The sequence below is a fragment of the Copidosoma floridanum genome, unplaced genomic scaffold (genome assembly GCF_036245765.1).
Source record: "Copidosoma floridanum isolate Cflo_tuat_1 unplaced genomic scaffold, Cflo_Japanese_pri ptg000030l, whole genome shotgun sequence".
Lineage (NCBI taxonomy): Eukaryota > Metazoa > Arthropoda > Insecta > Hymenoptera > Encyrtidae > Copidosoma > Copidosoma floridanum.
In genome coordinates, this window is record NW_028321907.1 from 1,189,769 (window position 1) to 1,211,420 (window position 21,652).

General features: G+C 34.7%; 1 protein-coding gene across 1 annotated transcript; it reads left to right on the top strand.

The window, feature by feature from the left end:
• The first annotated feature begins 684 nt into the window (after positions 1-684).
• On the top strand, positions 685-21,652 carry LOC106644048 (UNC93-like protein). The gene is made up of 9 exons (XM_014359394.2): positions 685-818; positions 2,368-2,479; positions 2,592-2,647; positions 3,937-4,203; positions 5,378-5,664; positions 6,106-6,352; positions 18,313-18,472; positions 18,756-19,023; positions 21,133-21,652. The coding sequence occupies exons 4-9, from the start codon at positions 3,959-3,961 to the stop codon at positions 21,387-21,389; spliced, it is 1,464 nt and encodes a 487-aa protein (XP_014214880.2). The 5' UTR covers positions 685-818; positions 2,368-2,479; positions 2,592-2,647; positions 3,937-3,958; the 3' UTR covers positions 21,390-21,652.

The following is a 21,652-nucleotide window of genomic DNA, read 5'->3' on the forward strand; positions in this document are numbered from 1 at the left end:
ATCTCGCTGAGCATTTGAGATTAAGTCCGCTCGAGCGCGCTTAATCTCACTAAATCATGCCGCGACTCATTCATCAGTTGACTCGCTATACGTATCCAACGTTGAAATATGCCAGGTCGTATATGCAGCATCTGATTACATGCGGGAGGAGCATTTTTCCATCACCATAAATATGGGCTTTTGATTGAACAACCCTTCGTGCAAATGATTGCAGGATTATTGATCGTATGGTAGAAAAAACCGGTTTACGCGAGTCTTGATTTTTCACTATCATCATAAGGCCCACTTGATTCGATACCGATCAAATATACCGCTCCTCGTTACGATGTGTACCGATTCTTCAGCTTCTTTGGCGTACCTACATTCATACTATAAAAAACACGTGCCGGAAGCCGGCCTCGGCGCGTGAAATATCACTGCTTGGGGAACAATTCGATAAAGCTAAATGGGTATAATGGAGCAATTTGCGTAAGCGTAGGCGCAGTGATTCGAAGCTCCGTAGCTGTGGGCAGCGCGTAAGAGGGCACAGACGGACTCGCTTATAGGTACATAGCCGGATGACAAAAACAGAAAGTGCGGCGGGAAGGAATGGTAGGAGGTGTCTGTTGGTGTGTACGCGTGACCGTACCTATACTGCTCAGTTTGAAATTGAAGTGTCGCGGGTGTGCAAACGTATCGCTGGTTTTTCTCGATCAAATATCGCGCGCGGAGTGTCTCCTGCCCGAGCGCCCTGCTACCGTCGTTGCTTGCGGTGTAGCACAAGCATCAACCACTGGACAGTGTAATGCTCACTTGACGCGGAGACTGCGCCAACCCACGTAAGTAAAATTTGTTACGTTTAACCCCTCAAACATCACCTCTCGTGCACTGATTTACCGTTTTCGGTTTTTTTCAGTTTAGTCTATGTATTTACTTCTTTTAGCAATTTAAACTATCCTGCCGCGTGAATCTGTTACAATGGAGGTGCGAATTGACGAGTTTGTCGCGTTAAATGTTTAATTTTTCTATATGTCTCGATGTCATCTCTGTAGTAACTGTTTTATTTTCGCTACAGTGCTCGCAAATTAAATTTTCATCCAAAGACCGATACTATGCAGCCACAAATTTAATTTACTGTTTTTCGATTTTTAACGCGAACAAATAAGTACATGTTTGGGTATTTAAAAAATCGATCAGGTAATTTTATCGCAATATTAATCCGATCATATAAACTCCTATAGACTGCGCGGTGAATCGTTTGAGTAATAGGAGTTAATAGTTGTAATAATCTTCTTAGCGCACGTGGCACAAATGTAATGTCCATAATCTCACGTTAATGCCCCTCTTTTCTCAAAATCGTATCATTCGTGCACTACCAATTATCATCAAAAGCTCCTCGTGTAATTTCACGCAACTGACTCTTCAAATTAACGTTCAATGTTTTAAAAACAATATAAAATCCCTTTGTTCCAACGTTTCACAAACTCATTTAACAGTTGTAATTTGAATTTATATCCTAGTTACTGTTAACTTTTTGAACTATGCGGTTGCAGGCACATGCATCACTTGCTCGATAATATTCACTTCACTGCGTCCTGGTTATTTGCATGATGAAAATATTCATCACGCAACGAGGTAGAGCAAACACTTTCAATGAATTAATTTTCAAATTGACACATACCTGGCAATGCCTTCCGTTGAAAGTGTGTGATCCGCAGTACATAAATTATCACATTGCTTTTTTTATCGGTTAAAAAATCCAATGTAAATCTAGAAAAAAAAATGTGCATTGGAGATCTTTGATGTACATAGTATTAAAGATAACAAGACCGCGCAAGTCGTGAAGGTCGTATAGTTGATTCGCCAAGCCGACTCGAGTACGGTTTTACAACTCTATAATACAACCTTATGATTAATCCTATCTTCCATTCATTCCGGGGACAGTAAGTACGGGAAAATAAATTCATGTGTCGAGCTATAAAAAAAAATAATAATAATAATAAAAGCGCAGCAGAGTAAAAAGGAAACGTGTATTCAATCAGTAACTACACCTAATGGACTTGTAAGGAAAAACAAAAGTGAATCATATTTTAATGATCAACTAGCTTTATTTAAATAACGCGATCTCAAAGTGAACTTTTTCGTTATTTACTGAAAATTCTGAAAATAATGGAGTTTTTTTTTTTTTTTTTAATGACACAATAAAGAAATAAATTTTACTGTCTGGCTACGACATCTCGGTATATCAGTGTGCGTTACCTAGTCAAACATTAATCTTCTCGCTCTTATCTATACGCACTATTAAAAGGTGAAATTTACGCTTTTGCAGCTACGTATCGTAAAGTCAAACTGTTGATCAATCTGGTGATTTATTTTTTTTTACCCCAGGTTTTGTTCATTCGGCGTTTAAAAATACTGCGGGCGGGCGCACTCAAATCCGTAACATCAAAGTCGATACTTACTCGTGCACTGAAACAAATACTTTGTACATGTTTGTTCCGTAAGTAAACAAAGTAACGCAGCAGCGAAGCGTATTATATTCGGAAGCAAATAACGCAAACATCGAGTACATATTGTATAACGAATATTTAGCGAGTTGTTGTGATTCACAGGCGATCCTTCAAAATGCATGTGCAGTAAATCCGGGAGTCTCCGGTAAAGCTTCAAGGTAAGCCGGATTGCTCTCCTTATTTTTCGCACCAAGCTTCAATTTGATTAATATTTTACGTTGTAGAAAAAAAAAAAAAAAAAAAAAAACCAACTTTTCACCGCTCGCTCATTTATTTAACGCAAAATACATCCTTGTAACGCTATTAGGAGAGCTTTGCATCACTGGAGTTAAAAATAACCAATGAAATCCTCGTTATAATTAGAAATTTGTTTAATCAACGCGAGAAAATCTCGATTAATTATTTAGCTTGATAAATCTTTTAATCCAGCAGTGGGACGCTCCCAAGCAGGCTTGAGGCGCGCGTGAAAGGTCCGCTTATTCAAGGATACTCCGTCACGGACGCCTAGGGCGGCAATCGGGTAATCAGTGTTTGCACATATACGTATAGCGTGCGCCGTCGCAGCCGCTGTATACACACAGTCCCATTGATGTAATATCCTGTGGTGTGAATGTTTTAGTACTTGGGTGATTGCTGCGCGCGGGCGTACGTGCATGATGACAGTGGGCGCCGTACCATGTACCGTAGTGGTATTCAAAGCTCGGCTATACATCGAATGACTTTGCGTGAAAAAATTTTTTCTACCGGCTATATGGGAATGGGATATTACTGGCAACAATTTTATACAGCGTTAAACTGGTGATGTTACGAGGGATAAGAAGAGATATATAAAAAAAAAAAAATTTCTAATTAATTTTTCTTAGCCCTTCTCGACTGAATTAATTCTCAAATTCATTATAAATCGTCATGGTAGCTTATTTTTTTATTACTAAAGTGGCATTTACACTTAAATAGCAAATGTTTTAGAATTTGCGTATGGAATTAATTGGATTTTTTTTTTTTATTCACAAATTAGGTCAATGAGAAATTTTTTTTAACCAATCAAATCTCAAACCGAAAGCTAAATATTTTTTTATACGGACTTACCGTCCGTTACATCAATATCGGGAAAGTAAAAAGCCGATAGGATATGAGCTCGAAAAAAGGCTAACACTGCCAATCACTAATAACCTCAGAATTTATCCTTGGCCAACATTTTCGATTTATCATCCCAAAAGTGAATGGAATTTACTTACGTCACCAAATATATACTTACTGTAAAAATTCATACATTATATTAAAATTCACGAATATTGGTGCCCACTTGAATGTCGGGTATTTAAGATTATTTTCTGCGGCCAATAATTTACAATTAGAACCTCAGACTAGAGTAGCAAAATTTATTGTTGAAAAAACGCAAGTTCAAATAAAAAACACACACTACGCCCTTTTTTAAACCTCTCCAAAGATTTCAGGAGAAAGAAGTATAAATGGAGCCGTCGCCAAAGTTTGTGGAAATACGAGTAGCGGATTTTCAACCAGCCGAACGATGGAGAATCATGAAAAACATCCTGATGATTGGCTTCGCCTTCATGCTCCAGTTTACAGCCTTCATGGGAGCGAGCAATCTTCAGAGTTCCGTCAATGCTGACCAATCCCTGGGCACATTTACTCTGGCTGCTATTTACGGAAGCTTGATTTTCAGCAATATTTTTCTACCTGTCTTGATTATAAGGTAATTCATAGCATAATTCGTGACTCTCGGTGGCACAATCGTATACAACAGTCGAGGAAAAAGTGCGAGGTCTATCAAATTCCTTTTTTCTCTCGGTTTCGGAAAATAAATAGCATTACTTTACTTGACGAAAATTTAACTGTATGATTTTAATCGATCGGTATAAAAAGAATCGTAAAAATCTAGTCAATAAATCATTTATTAGATGTATTACGTATATTGGAGTACATGGATTTTTTATTTATGAAATTCTGCGAGTTAAAAAAAGTTACAATTTTTCGAGCATAAAATTAAATTAACCCCATGGGTACACCATGCCACTTCATTATTAATTTATGATGATTAAAAGTGTTGCGCGGAGGTATTTAAAAATAAATTAAAAATTTCCATTTGATTAAAACTACCCTTAGCCCACTTTATCGGAAGAGCATTAAAATGCAACATCTTGTATTCATGATGATTGGCATCGGTATTGATTATTCCACAGACTACGGAACACGCCTTTAATTTATCGAATGATACCGTACAGAAATTTAAAAAAATTAAAAAAAATTAGCTTGCTATATAATAGTTGCAGGTACGATCGTTAGCTCATTTCCATAATTACATCGGCTTTTCGACCTGCAAATGATCGATCACTCACTCGTGAAAAATGTAAAAATAGACAACAATGCTCACCGTTAAAACGAGCAAATAATCACGAGGGCTCGAAATTAATTCTTTCGGAAAATTTGTTCGAGAGAGTCATTCGAGGCATAATAGAAATACTTCGAAAGACTCCGAAGATTCCGAGTGGTTTTCACAAACGAGGCTATTGTGCGCGAGCCAAGGTGGATTTTCATTAATTTGTTTCTCGCTTAAATCTGTGTAAATTAAAACCGGGGGGGGGGCAAAGTCGTAGTTGGGAAATTCTGCACTCGGCTTACACCCTCCCTCCCCCCGGGACAAATCACCCGAGTGGAGATTTCCCATTTGTTCCCGCGTTGCCATAAAATCCAGATTTGTTCGAGAAACAAAATCCACATTGACACTCGAAGGAAACCAATCGTGATGAACGACCCGACACGCGTCAGAGCAAAATAGTCGAAATGACGCGGAAAGTTATGCGTGGTGGCACAATCAGAGAGGGAGAAATGAAAATGATGAAAACCCCGTGAAAACAACAATGCCACAGCTGGCTGGGATGCAAGTGGACGATAGCCGTGGCGTTCGTCGCGTACATGCCCTTCATCGCGGCGCAGTTCTGGCCGCGCTTCTACACGATGATACCCGCCGGGCTGGCGGTTGGACTTGGGGGCGGGCCACTCTGGTGCGCCCAGTGCACCTACTTCACCGTCACGTCCGAGGCCTACGCGAGCATATCCGAGCTCAGCGCCGACGTCCTGGTCACGAGGTTCTTCGGGCTCTTTTTCATGTTCTACCAGATGGCCCAGGTCTGGGGCAACCTCATCTCCTCCGCAGGTCAGACGTACTTTTACAAATACCCCCACTTTTATAAGTACACCTGCTAAATACCCCCGATCGCTGTTTTTATTACCATCTACATTTTCAATGCAAATCGATTCAGGATAGCACCGCGACGGAGCCCTTGGAATTTCCATAAACAGCGCCACATTCACCCATCGGGAGAAAAGAGCCGGGAGGGAGATTATACGCCCGCTGTCGAGGGTCTTTGCTTATTTAACACCGGGGGAATAAAAATCCTGATTTCTCGTTGCAACGCGTGTACAATTAACCATTTCCGATAAAATCTGCGCGAGAGGGGACAGAATTAATTTATCGAAGATTATTCCAAGAGCTTCGCGTTTACGTAACGAAAGGAAAGTAAAAAACAAAACATCGGGGGCTGAAGAAAGTGTCTTGTATAAGTAATATGGTGCATGTTTTCCAACACGTGCGTAGTTATGTCGTACGGGCTGGAGCCAAAGGAAGCATCGGTGAACGCGACGGCCGAAAACATCAACGGGAGCTTGGCGTTGGTGGCCGAGCTGTGTGGAGCTAACTTTTATGGGGTGGCCTCGGCTTCGGAGGAAAACCCAAACCTTGAGCCACCGCCACCGGAGAGGATCCAACTGATCGCTGGGATCTACCTCTGCTGCATGCTCCTGGCCTCGCTCATCGTCGCCCTCAGCGTTGACTCTCTCGCGAGGTTGGTACACCACCGATGACGAACGTCGTCTTTTCGTATCGCTACACGCGCATAACAGACTGCATTTTCTTTGCCCAGGGCCCGTTTGTCTTCCCTCCGGTTTTTGTTATTCCAAGGCTATTTGCACCCGCAAAACTTGGCGAAATCTATTTATTACGCTCCACGGCTTGTCTTTTCCACCCGGGTAACAAATGGCTTTCTCCTCCTTCTCCTCCCTCTTTCTCCGGCACAGTTTTTCCACCTGCAAGCTTCTACTTCGAACTTACACCGATGTACGTGCTGTCTCCGTCCCGTACGTTGCTGGTGATTGATTACGCGCGCTTCATATTTATATCAAAATTGGTCGCGAACCGAACTGCTTTTTTCATGCTCGTAGTGGTGTATAATGAGCTAATCTATAGTATATTGATGAGTTACAAACAAATAATTCATCGTTTGGGATGGACAAAGTCCAACAGTTTACAAAAAATTTTTTTTAATTTGAATGATTACAGAATATCGTCCTTTTCAAGATATCATCGTTATTTACATAGATATAGCGATTTTCAAATTTCGATAATGTCCAAAACAAACATTCCGATGTTATAACGTAGCCACTAAAATTTTCAGGTTCTGTATAGCAAAACAAGCTTATCTGGATGATATTAAAGTAACAAAACAACTCTTTAATCCCTTCAATAGTCAAAGTACTACAGATTGGGAATAAAATTTAAAAAATTTTAATGATCACAGATTATCGTCCTTTTCGCGATATTTTCGATATTTACGGAGATATAGCGATTAGAAGTTTTCGATAATTTCCAGATGAAAAATTCCAATCTTATAGCATTGCCACCAATTTTATTGAGTTCTGCATAGAATAATAAGGTAATATGGTTGACATTTGACTAATAGAACAATCATTTAATTTTTCAAGCAGGCCTCAGTACAACGGATTAAAAAAATATTTCGAGAAATAAAATGATCACAGATTAACGTCCTTTTCGCAATATCTCCAATATTTACGGAGATGTAGCGATTTTAAGTTTTCAATAATTTCTAGATAAAAAATTCTAATCTTAGAGCATTGCCACCAATTTTATTGAGTTCTACTTAGTATAATAAGGTAATATGGCTGAGATTTTGGTAATAAAACGATCATTTAATCTTTTAAATAGGCCTCAGTACAACAGACAGAAAAAAAATTTTCAGAAATTTTGATGATCACAGATTAACGTCCTTTTCGCAATATCTCCAATATTTACGGAGATGTAGCGATTTTAAGTTTACGATAATTTATAGATAAAAAATTCCAATCTTATAGCATTGCCACCAATTTTATTGAGTTCTGCATAGAATAATAAGGTAATATGGTTGACATTTGACTAATAGAACAATCATTTAATTTTTCAAGCAGGCCTCAGTACAACAGATTAAAAAAAATATTTCGAGAAATAAAATGATCACAGATTAACGTCCTTTTTGCGATATCTCCAATATTTACGGAGATATAGCAATTTTAAGTTTTCGATAATTTCTAGATAAAAAATTCTAATCTTAGAGCATTGCCACCAATTTTATTAAGTTCCGCATAGTATAATAAGGTTATATGGGTGACATTTGACTTATAAAACAATCATTTAATCTTTTAAATAAGCCTGAGTACAACAGATTGAAAAAAAAATTTTTAGATATTTTGATGATCACAGATTATCGCCTTTTTTGCGATATCTTCATTATTTACGGAGATATAGCGATTTTAAGTTTTCGATAATTTCTAGATAAAAAATTCTAATCTTAGAGCATTGCCACCAATTTTATTGAGTTCTGCATAGTATAATAAGGTAATATGGCTGAGATTTATGTTATAAAACGATCATTTTATCTATTAAATAGGCCTTAGTACAACAGATTAAAAAAAAAATTTTCAGAAATAAAATGATCACAGATTAACGTCCTTTTCGCGATATCTCCAATATTTACGGAGATATAGCGATTTTAAGTTTTCGATGATTTCTAGATAAAAAATTCTAATCTTAGAGCATTGCCACAAATTTTATCGAGTTCTGCAGGGAATAATAAGGTAATATAGCTAAGATTTTGGTAATAAAACGATCATTTAATCTTTAAAATAGGCCTCAGTACAACAGACAGAAAAAAAAATTCTAGAAATTTAATGATCACAGATTATCGTCCTTTTCGCGATATCTCCATTATTTACGGAGATATAGCGATTTTAAGTTTTTGATTATTACTAGATAAAAAATTCCAATCTTATAGCATTGCCACCAATTTAATTGAGTTCTGCATAGTATGATGAGGTAATATGGGTGACATTTGACTAATGAAAAAATCATTTAATCTTTTAAATAGGCCTTAGTACAACAGAATAAAAAAAAAATTTTTAGATATTCTAATGATCACAGATTATCGTTCTTTTTGCGGAAACTCCATTATTTACGGAGATATAGCGATTTTAAGTTTACGATAATTTGTAGATAAAAAATTCCAATCTTATAGCATTGCCACCAATTTTATTGAGTTCTGCATAGAATAATAAGGTAATATTGCTGAGATTTTGGTAATAAAACGATCATTTAATCTTTTAACTAGGCCTCAGTACAACAGACAGAAAAAAAAATTTTCACAAATTTTGATGATCACAGATTATCGCCCTTTTCGCGATATCTCCATTATTTGCGGAGATATAGCGATTTGAAGTTTTCGATAATTTCTAGATAAAAAATTCCAATCTTATAGCATTGCCACCAATTTTATTGAGTTCCGCATAGTAAAATGAGGTAATATGGGTGACATTTGACTAATAAAACGATCATTTAATCTTTTAAATAGGCCTTAGTACAACAGATTGAAAAAAAATTTTTTAGATATTTTGATGATCACAGATTATCGTCCTTTTCGCGATATCTTCATTATTTACGGAGATATAGCGATTTTAAGTTTTTGATGATTACTAGATAAAAAATTCCAATCTTATAGCATTGCCACCAATTTAATTGAGTTCTGCATAGTATGATGAGGTAATATGGGTGACATTTGACTAATGAAAAAATCATTTAATCTTTTAAATAGGCCTTAGTACAACAGAATAAAAAAAAAATTTTTAGATATTCTAATGATCATTGATTATCGTTCTTTTTGCGGAAACTCCATTATTTACGGAGATATAGCGATTTTAAGTTTACGATAATTTATAGATAAAAAATTCCAATCTTATAGCATTGCCACCAATTTTATTGAGTTCTGCATAGAATAATAAGGTAATATTGCTGAGATTTTGGTAATAAAACGATCATTTAATCTTTTAACTAGGCCTCAATACAACAGACAGAAAAAAAAATTTTCACAAATTTTGATGATCACAGATTATCGCCCTTTTCGCGATATCTCCATTACTTACGGAGATATAGCGATTGGAATTTTTCGATAATTTCCAGATGAAAAATTCCAATCTTATAGCATTGCCCCCAATTTTATTGAGTTCTGCATAGAATAATAAGGTAATATGGTTGACATTTGACTAATAGAACAATCATTTAATTTTTCAAGCAGGCCTCAGTACAACGGATTAAAAAAATATTTCGAGAAATAAAATGAACACAGATTAACGTCCTTTTCGCGATATCTCCAATATTTACGGAGATATAGCGATTTTAAGTTTTCGATGATTTCTAGATAAAAAATTCTAATCTTAGAGCATTGCCACCAATTTTATTGAGTTCTGCTGAGAATAATAAGGTAATATGTATGAGATTTTGGTAATAAAACGATCATTTAATCTTTTAAATAGGCCTCAGTACAACAGACAGAAAAAAAAATTTTCACAAATTTTTATGATCACAGATTATCGTCCTTTTTGCGATATCTCCATTATTTACGGAGATATAGCGATTGGAAGTTTTCGATAATTTCCAGATGAAAAATTCCAATCTTATAGCATTGCCACCAATTTTATTGAGTTCCGCATAGCATAATAAGGTTATATGGATGACATTTGACTCATAAAACAATCATTTAATTTTTTAAATAGGCCTCAGTACAACAGACACAAAAAAAAAATTCAGAAATTTTAATGATCACAGATTATCGTCCTTTTCGCGATATCTCCATTATTTACGGAGATATAGCGATTGGAAGTTTTCGATAATTTCCAGATGAAAAATTCCAATCTTATAGCATTGCCACCATATTTATTAAGTTCCGCATAGTATAATAAGGTAATATGGGTGACATTTGACTAATAAAACAATCATTTAATCTTTTAAATAGGCCTTAGAACAGACAGAATAAAAATTTTCAGGAAATTAATGATCACAGATTATCGTCTTTTTCGCGATATCTCCAATATTTACGGAGATTTAGCAATTTTAAGTTTTCAATAATTTCTCGATAAAAAATTCTAATCTTATAGCATTGCCACCAATTTAATTGAGTTCCGCATAGTATAATGAGGTAATATGGGGGACATTTGACTAATGAAACAATCATTTAATCTTTTAAATAAGCTTTAGTACAACAGATTAAAAAAAAAATTTTTAGATATTCTCATGATCACAGATTATCGCCCTTTTCGAGATATCTCCATTATTTACGGAGATATAGTGATTTCGAGTTCTCGATAATTTCTAGATAAAAAATTCTAATCTAAGAGCATTGCCACCAATTTTATTGAGTTCTGCATAGTATAATAAGGTAAAATGAGTGACATTTGACTAATGAAATGATCATTTAATCTTTTAAATAGGCCTCAGTACAACAGACAGAAAAAGAAAATTTCAAAAATTTTGATGATCACAGATTATCGTCCTTTTCGCGATATCTCCATTATTTACAGAGATATAGCGATTTGAAGTTTTCAATCATTTCTAGATAAAAAATTTCAATCTTATAACTTTGCCACCAATTTTATTGAGTTCTGCATAGTATAATAAGGTAAAATGGGTGACATTTGACTAATAAAACAATCATTTAATCTTTTAAAAAGGCCTCAGAACAACAGACAAAAAAAAAAATTTTCAGAAATTTAATGATCACAGATTATCGTCATTTTCGCGATATCTCCATTATTTACGGAGATATAGCGATTTTTAGTTTTCGATAATTTCCAGATGAAAAATTCCAATCTTATAGCATTGCCACTAATTTTATTGAGTTCCGCATAGTATAATAAGGTTATATGGGTCACATTTGACTCATAAAACAATCATTTATTTTTTAAATAGGCCTCAGTACAACAGACAGAAAAAAAAAATTTTCAGAAATTTTAATGATCACAGATTATCGTCCTTTTCGCGATATCTCTATTATTTACGGAGATATAGCGATTTTAAGTTTTCAATAATTTCCAGATGAAAAATTCCAATTTTATAGCATTGCCACCAATTTTATTGAGTTCTGCATAGTATAATAAGGTAAAATGAGTGACATTTGACTAATAAAACAATTATTTAATCTTTTAAAAAGGCCTCAGTACAACAGACAAAAAAAAAATTTTTAGAAATTTAATGATCACAGATCATCGTCCTTTTCGCGATATCTCCATTATTTACGGAGATATAGCGATTTTAAGTTTTCAATAATTTCCAGATGAAAAATTCCAATTTTATAGCATTGCCACCAATTTTATTGTGTTCTGCATAGTATAATAAGGTAAAATGAGTGACATTTGACTAATAAAACAATCATTTAGTCTTTTAAAAAGGCCTCAGTATAACAGACAAAAAAAAAATTTTTAGAAATTTAATGATCACAGATCATCGTCCTTTTCCCGATATCTTCAATATTTACGGAGATATAGCGATTTTAAGTTTACGATAATTTCCAGATGAAAAATTCTAATCTTATAGCATTGCCACCAATTTTATTGAGTTCTGCATAGTATAATAAGGTAAAATAAGTGACATTTGACTAATAAAACAATTATTTAATCTTTTAAAAAGGCCTCAGCACAACAGACAAAAAAAAAATTTTTAGAAATTTAATGATCACAGATCATCGTCCTTTTCGCGATATCTTCAATATTTACGGAGATATAGCGATTTTAAGTTTACGATAATTTCCAGATGAAAAATTCTAAGCTTATAGCATTGCCACCAATTTTATTGAGTTCTGCATAGAATAATGACGTTATATGGGTCACATTTGACTAATAAAATGATCATTTAATCTTTTAAATAGTTCTGAGTACAACAAATTAAAAAAAAATTTTCAGAAATTTAATGATCACAGATCGTCGTCTTTTTCGCAATATCTTTATTATTTACGGAGATATAGCGATTTTAAGTTTTTGATTATTTCCAGATGAAAAATTCCAATCTTATAACTTTGCCACCAATTTTATTGAGTTCTGCATAGTATAATAAGGTAAAATGGGTGACATTTGACTAATAAAACAATCATTTAATCTTTCAGAAAGGCCTTAGTACAACAGATTAAAGAAAAAATTTTCAGAAATTTAATGATCACAGATCATCGTTTTTTTTGCGGAAACTCCATTATTTACGGAGATATAGCGATTTTAAGTTTACGATAATTTATAGATAAAAAATTCCAATCTTGTAGCATTGCCACCAATTTTATTGAATTCTGCATAGAATAATAAGGTTATATTGCTAAGATTTTGGTAATAAAACGATCATTTAATCTTTTAAATAGGCCTCAGTACAACAGACAGAAAAAAAAATTTTCACAAATTTTTATGATCACAGATTATCGTCCTTTTTGCGATATCTCCATTATTTACGGAGATATAGCGATTGGAAGTTTTCGATAATTTCCAGATGAAAAATTCCAATCTTATAGCATTGCCACCAATTTTATTAAGTTCCGCATAGTATAATAAGGTAATATGGGTGACATTTGACTAATAAAACAATCATTTAATCTTTTAAATAGGCCTTAGAACAGACAGAAAAAAAATTTTCAGGAAATTAATGATCACAGATTATCGTCTTTTTCGCGATATCTCCAATATTTACGGAGATATAGCGATTTTAAGTTTTCAATAATTTCTCGATAAAAAATTCTAATCTTATAGCATTGCCACCAATTTAATTGAGTTCCGCATAGTATAATGAGGTAATATGGGGGACATTTGACTAATGAAACAATCATTTAATCTTTTAAATAAGCTTTAGTACAACAGATTGAAAAAAAAATTTTTAGATATTCTCATGATCACAGATTATCGCCCTTTTCGCGATATCTCCATTATTTACGGAGATATAGCGATTTCGAGTTCTCGATAATTTCTAGATAAAATATTCTAATCTAAGAGCATTGCCACCAATTTTATTGAGTTCTGCATAGTATAATAAGGTAATATGGCTGAGATTTGGGTTATAAAACGATTATTTTATCTTTCAAATAGGCCTCAGTACAACAGACAGAAAAAAAAATTTTTAGAAATTTTGATGATCACAGATTATCGCCTTTTTCGCAATATCTCCATTATTTAAGGAGATATAGCGATTTTAAGTTTTCGATAATTTCTAGATAATAAATTCTAATCTTAGAGCATTGCCACCAATTTTATTGAGTTCCGCATAGAATAATATGGTAATATGGTTGACATTTGACTAATAAAACAATCATTTAATCTTTTAAATAGGCCTCAGTACAACAGACAGAAAAAAAAATTTTCAGAAATTTAATGATCACAGATTATCGTCCTTTTTAGGATATCTCCATTATTTACGGAGATATAGCGATTTCAAATTTTCAATAATTTCTAGATCAAAAATTCCAATCTTATAGCATTGCCACCAATTTTATTGAGTTCTGCACAGAATAATAAGGTTATATGGATGACATTTGACTCATAAAACAATCATTTAATCTTTTAAATAGGCCTTAGAACAGACAGAAAAAAAATTTTCAGGAAATTAATGATCACAGATTATCGTCTTTTTCGCGATATCTCCAATATTTACGGAGATATAGCGATTTGAAGTTTTCAATAATTTCCAGATAAAAAATTTCAATCTTATAACTTTGCCACCAATTTTATTGAGTTCTGCATAGTATAATAAGGTAAAATAGGTGACATTTGACTAATAAAACAATCATTTAATCTTTTAAAAAGGCCTCAGAACAACAGACAAAAAAAAAAATTTTCAGAAATTTAATGATCACAGATTATCGTCCTTTTCGCGATATCTCCATTATTTACAGAGATATAGCGATTTGAAGTTTTCAATCATTTCTAGATAAAAAATTTTAATCTTATAATTTTGCCACCAATTTTATTGAGTTCTGCATAGTATAATAAGGTAAAATGGGTGACATTTGACTAATAAAACAATCATTTAATCTTCTAAAAAGGCCTCAGAACAACAGACAAAAAAAAAAATTTTCAGAAATTTAATGATCACAGATTATCGACCTTTTCGCGATATCTCCATTATTTACGGAGATATAGCGATTTTTAGTTTTCGATAATTTCCAGATGAAAAATTCCAATCTTATAGCATTGCCACCAATTTTATTGAGTTCTGCATAGTATAATAAGGTAAAATGAGTGACATTTGACTAATGAAATGATCATTTAATCTTTTAAATAGGCCTCAGTACAACAGACAGAAAAAGAAAATTTCATAAATTTTGATGATCACAGATTATCGTCCTTTTCGCGATATCTCCATTATTTACAGAGATATAGCGATTTGAAGTTTTCAATCATTTCTAGATAAAAAATTTCAATCTTATAATTTTGCCACCAATTTTATTGAGTTCTGCATAGTATAATAAGGTAAAATGGGTGACATTTGACTAATAAAACAATCATTTAATCTTTTAAAAAGGCCTCAGAACAACAGACAAAAAAAAAAAATTTTCAGAAATTTAATGATCACAGATTATCGTCATTTTCGCGATATCTCCATTATTTACGGAGATATAGCGATTTTTAGTTTTCGATAATTTCCAGATGAAAAATTCCAATCTTAGCGTTGCCACTAATTTTATTGAGTTCCGCATAGTATATTAAGGTTATATGGGTCACATTTGACTCATAAAACAATCATTTATTTTTTAAATAGGCCTCAGTACAACAGACAGAAAAAAAAAATTTTCAGAAATTTTAATGATCACAGATTATCGTCCTTTTCGCGATATCTCCATTATTTACGGAGATATAGCGATTTTAAGTTTTCAATAATTTCCAGTAAAAAAATTCCAATCTTATAGCATTGCCACCAATTTTTTTGAGTTCTGCATAGTATAATAAGGTAAATTGAGTGACATTTGACTAATGAAATGATCATTTAATCTTTTAAATAGGCCTCAGTACAACAGACAGAAAAAGAAAATTTCAAAAATTTTGATGATCACAGATTATCGTCCTTTTCGCGATATCTCCATTATTTACAGAGATATAGCGATTTGAAGTTTTCAATTATTTCTAGATAAAAAATTCCAATCTTATAGCATTGCCACTAATTTTATTGAGTTCCGCATAGTATAATAAGGTTATATTGGTCACATTTGACTCATAAAACAATCATTTATTTTTTAAATAGGCCTCAGTACAACAGACAGAAAAAAAAAATTTTCAGAAATTTTAATGATCACAGATTATCGTCCTTTTCGCGATATCTCTATTATTTACGGAGATATAGCGATTTTAAGTTTTCAATAATTTCCAGATGAAAAATTCCAATTTTATAGCATTGCCACCAATTTTATTGAGTTCTGCATAGTATAATAAGGTAAAATGAGTGACATTTGACTAATAAAACAATTATTTAATCTTTTAAAAAGGCCTCAGTACAACAGACAAAAAAAAAATTTTTAGAAATTTAATGATCACAGATCATCGTCCTTTTCGCGATATCTCCGTTATTTACGGAGATATAGCGATTTTAATTTTTCAATAATTTCCAGATGAAAAATTCCAATTTTATAGCATTGCCACCAATTTTATTGTGTTCTGCATAGTATAATAAGGTAAAATGAGTGACATTTGACTAATAAAACAATCATTTAGTCTTTTAAAAAGGCCTCAGTATAACAGACAAAAAAAAAATTTTTAGAAATTTAATGATCACAGATTATCGTCCTTTTCGCGATATCTCCATTATTTACGGAGATATAGCGATTTTAAGTTTACGATAATTTATAGATAAAAAATTCCAATCTTATAGCATTGCCACCAATTTTATTGAGTTCCGCATAGTATAATAAGGTTATATGGGTCACATTTGACTCATAAAACAATTATTTATTTTTTAAAAAGGCCTCAGTACAACAGACAAAAAAAAAATTTTTAGAAATTTAATGATCACAGATCATCGTCCTTTTCCCGATATCTTCAATATTTACGGAGATATAGCGATTTTAAGTTTACGATAATTTCCAGATGAAAAATTCTAATCTTATAGCATTGCCACCAATTTTATTGAGTTCTGCATAGTATAATAAGGTAAAATGAGTGACATTTGACTAATAAAACAATTATTTAATCTTTTAAAAAGGTCTCAGCACAACAGACAAAAAAAAAATTTTTAGAAATTTAATGATCACAGATCATCGTCCTTTTCGCGATATCTTTAATATTTACGGAGATATAGCGATTTTAAGTTTACGATAATTTCCAGATGAAAAATTCTAATCTTATAGCATTGCCACCAATTTTATTGAGTTCTGCATAGTATAATAAGGTAAAATGAGTGACATTTGACTAATAAAACAATTATTTAATCTTTTAAAAAGGTCTCAGCACAACAGACAAAAAAAAAATTTTTAGAAATTTAATGATCACAGATCATCGTCCTTTTCGCGATATTTTCAATATTTACGGAGATATAGCGATTTTAAGTTTACGATAATTTCCAGATGAAAAATTCTAATCTTATAGCATTGCCACCAATTTTATTGAGTTCTGCTTAGAATAATGAGGTTATACGGGTCACATTTGACTAATAAAATGATCATTTAATCTTTTAAATAGTTCTGAGTACAACAAATTAAAAAAAAATTTTCAGAAATTTAATGATCACAGATCGTCGTCTTTTTCGCAATATCTTTATTATTTACGGAGATATAGCGATTTTAAGTTTTTGATTATTTCCAGATGAAAAATTCCAATCTTATAACTTTGCCACCAATTTTATTGAGTTCTGCATAGTGTAATAAGGTAAAATAGGTGACATTTAACTAATAAAACAATCATTTAATCTTCTCAATAGGCCTTAGTACAACAGATTGGAAAATTCATTTCTTGAAATGTTAATGTTGTCAAATTATCGTCCGTTTTGCGATATCTTCATTATTTGAGGAGATACAGCGATTTTTAATTTTTTAATTATTTTCAGCCGAAAATGTTTAATTTACAGCGTAACTACAATATATTTTCGGCTTTGCATGGTACTATGAGCCAATCTGTGTAATATTGGGTTGATAAAACTAATATTTGATTCTTTGTTATGACCGACAGTCGAGAAAAGTAATTAAACTCAACAAATATGTTAAACTTAGTGTAAAGTCACCCTGTGTTATGGCACTAGACTATTTGTTAAATTTTCCACGAACGCACAAACGTTTTGTTAAAAATTTATTAATCTTGTATATCTTACAATTTTCTTGTATTTATGAATATTATAATAAGTAAGCAGATTCTTGAATTTTACATAATTTTGACGCTCAATTTGTATTAACTCAGTAATTTATACAAAAAAGTTATTCGACTATAATTTTTCATGAGCCACTTTCTTGACGCTTTTTTTGTTGAGCTTTCTTACCGGTATCAATCATTCCATTTGACAAATGAAAGGACTCGAAGTGCAATCGCACATGAATTAAAACTCGGCCTCCCGATCGTCCAATATTTTTTAAAAGCCCCGATATCATTCCAGTCCCTATGGACTAATGGAAATGGGAAAGAAAGTAGTTATAATTCTCATGGGCATTACAAGGGACACCACGACTCGTCCAGTTAAAAATGATGTATAAAATGATCGAAGGTACGACAGGGGCCGCAAGGGCTCGGCCAGCGGCAAGTCCGGATTGAAGCTACTCACCGTGACCCTCGAATTGCTCGGGGAAAGAAGCCAACAGCTCATTTTGCCGATCACTATATTCATCGGGGCGGAGCAGGCTTTTCTCTTTGCCGATTACAACGCCGTAAGTCATACTTTACCCACCGTCATCTGCGCTCCAACGAGCTGGTTAATCGACCGGCTCCCGATAACCGATCACACTTATGTAACACCCAGTTCTTCCGATGAAATCTCGTTACTGCAAACGGAAAAATAAAACACACTGCGCTGTTGCGACAATTTGTACACATAATCACGCCCCCATTTTTCTCTTTTTTTACAAGTAATAAGAGCAATTACTCCTATCATTATCCACGTGTACACGCAATGGCAGCTCTAATTACGCATAATATATACTGTTTGCACAGGCCTTCGTCTCGTGCGCTTGGGGCATAAGCAAAATCGGCTACGTGATGATATGCTTCGGCGTCGTGAACGCCATAGCGGCCCCGGCGATCGGCTCGATAGTCAAGGTAACGGGACGCATGCCGGTTATGCTGTTCGCCTTCTGCTTGCACCTGGGAATCCTCGTTGCGCTGCTACTCTGGAGGCCCCAAGCCCAGCAGGGCTGGATTTTTTTCCTGGTCTCGGGACTCTGGGGAGTCTGCGACGCCGTCTGGCTCGTGCAGGTCAACGGTGAGTATGGACTTTTTGCTGTTGGTATACGGTAGCCGGTGGGGGCCAAAAGTAGCTGGAAACTCAAATAAAAATAAACGAAGCCATTAGAGCCCAGTGTGCTCTGTCGAGTCCCATCGATTGCTATCGTGTACTTAATCGACCCGCGTGCGTTTGAATATGGATGAGCAATCTTTTACAAAGACCAGCCGCCTCTCATATTTTATTCAGGGCATCTGTACGCGCGAGATTTCAAAGAAAATACCAGATGTGCGGATATATTTTTCCGAATTTGCATGCTCTTTCTTTTCTTTTTTTTTTATTCATCGGTTGGCCTGTTCTTCCACCAGGAAGACATTCTATTGTCAGCCGTCGCGCTTGTTTGTTTTAAGGTTTTGAGTTTTTCAAAGCAACGGGTTATTTTTTCCCAGCTAACCCCGAGCAAAAATGGATTTTTTGACATTATTCAACGATTCTTTTTTTTAACGCACACCTTTTTTCGTTCAAAACGAATAAAAGGACGGACGTGGCATCGCCAGTTTGTGACGCGTGGTCAAAGTTATGCTTTTCGATTCCCCTTTGGCGATCCAACCTCAGAACTCGGGGGCGCCGGAAATTGAAGCACACCCGTAGTAAGCTTGCAATCTCATCTTCGGCTCTCGCACACGTGACCCCAAGTACGAGCGGGCGCTTGACCGCCACGCTATTCGTACCCCGGCCACCCGAGTCCCATCACGTTGTCGAGTTGTTTGGTACAATCTAGACCTGCTTACCTCGTGCACGCACTATGAAATAGGATGGTCGACTCGACGAAGCAAAAAACTTTTGAATGGACGCATCTCGGAAAACGGTAACAGCTGTGGGATGTATAAAACATTTTTTAGCACGTACTGTATTTCATGCCCCGTCGAGTGCTTGATGCATTGTTATCCCTTGCGCCGGTGATGAAAAAAATGATCGTACGAAACGGACTGAGATCTCGAACTCTCGAAAAACTTACTAAAATCTCGAGGGATTGGATCGATGCGAAAAATGCAAATTCATTCGGATCCAGGAAGAATCATCGGATTTGTATTTCCCTTGGAAGCACAACGCATTAGGTATTCGTTGCGTTTCGCGAGATAAATTCTGAAACGAGCCATACACGCGCGATCGATAATCTTAACTTGGATATGTATCTCACGGTTCGCGTAACCAATTACGAATTTTGGTTTGTTTTTCCTTCGCGTTCCGATTCACTGCCAAACCATCGCGTATTAAATTTCGCAATGGTAAACACACCTGCTTACCGGGGCAAATTTAAATATCATCTCCGCTCTCGAGGCAGTAAATACTAATGAAACACGCTGCCTCTCTCTCTCGGTTATTGAATTAAATTGCTTATACGCGCAACATAGAAGCCATTCAATCGAGCAAACGCGCGAAAATTTTCTCGCCGTTTCTAATTACCTTGTAAATTATACCCGAGAAACTCCAATCGGTGATGTATACATACTCCGGGGAAGGGAAAAAAGTTTTTTTCCTCGTTAGCGGCCTGAATAATTCAGTGGTCGATGTACCATTGGTCTTTACAAGGATTATTCAAAGTTAAGGTGGACTGATTGCGTTCGTGTTGAAATGGCCCGGCGGCGCTTTCCGTGGACCACATTTCCCGGAATAAAATTTGTAATTCAGTCGGGTCACTCGGTACCACACCTGTTGGCCGATTCAATCACCCTTGAGGGGCAAAACTTTGGCAAGGAACTCGTTACAAGTAGCTGTTGAGTAGTTTCTTTTCAAGCAAGCAAATAAATAAAATCAATTATACATGATGATTAATAATCTAATAAAAAAAGAACAAACACAATTAAGCTTCTCCGGTCAAATTTGTACATAAAGTGCACTCTGTTTTTCGTCGCGCTTATTTGGAAAACGTGTAGGTAATATGTACATATTTTCATGTCGAGCCCTTCCTCGGTGATTATCAAATGGTAACTGGCCAGTAGTCGGTACGCTATCGCGGGAGATTCGTTATCGGCGCACGAAAATTTTGTGAACTTCCAACGGTGAAAGTAGATCATGTTTCTTTCAATATATACTTATTTTGCAAAATTTCGAATTTCATGTATAAAATTTTTTTTTTTTTTTCAGCGCTAAGCGGAATATTGTTTCCCGGAAAGGAAGAGTCTGGCTATTCCAACTTCAAGCTGTGGGAGGCTACCGGTTCCGTGATCACTTACGCCTACAGTCCATATTTGCGCACCAGCGTCAAATTGTACATTTTAATGGTCGTTTTGATCGTAGGCGTGACTTGTTACTTGATAATCGAGTGCACGGGTCGAGTGAAAAAAGTTACGAGCCGCGACAAAGCGGACTTTGCGTTAGTCGCAACTGCCGAAAAATACTGATTAAATGACTTATTGTGTTTTTATACGGTGGCATTTTCGAAAACCGAGTATTTTTTTTATACGCGCGACGCCAATATTTTTATAAAAAAATTTTCATCGATCTCAGGAGACGTATTATAAATTAATTTTATGATTTATAAATGAAAGGTGGCAAGGGATACGTTTAATGGAAGGAGAAGTTGATGTAAACTTGACGACTGAATAAAGACAATGGAGTTGATAAATAAATAAATAAATAAATAAATGCTCATCTCTGCTTCGTA

Coding starts and splice junctions, on each gene's coding strand:
- LOC106644048 (XM_014359394.2), top strand. CDS start 3,959: ATGGAGCCGTCGCCAAAGTTTGTGGAAATACGAGTAGCGGATTTTCAA. Junction 4,204..5,377: donor CTACCTGTCTTGATTATAAG/GTAATTCATAGC, acceptor ACAATGCCACAG/CTGGCTGGGATGCAAGTGGA. Junction 18,473..18,755: donor TCTTTGCCGATTACAACGCC/GTAAGTCATACT, acceptor CTGTTTGCACAG/GCCTTCGTCTCGTGCGCTTG.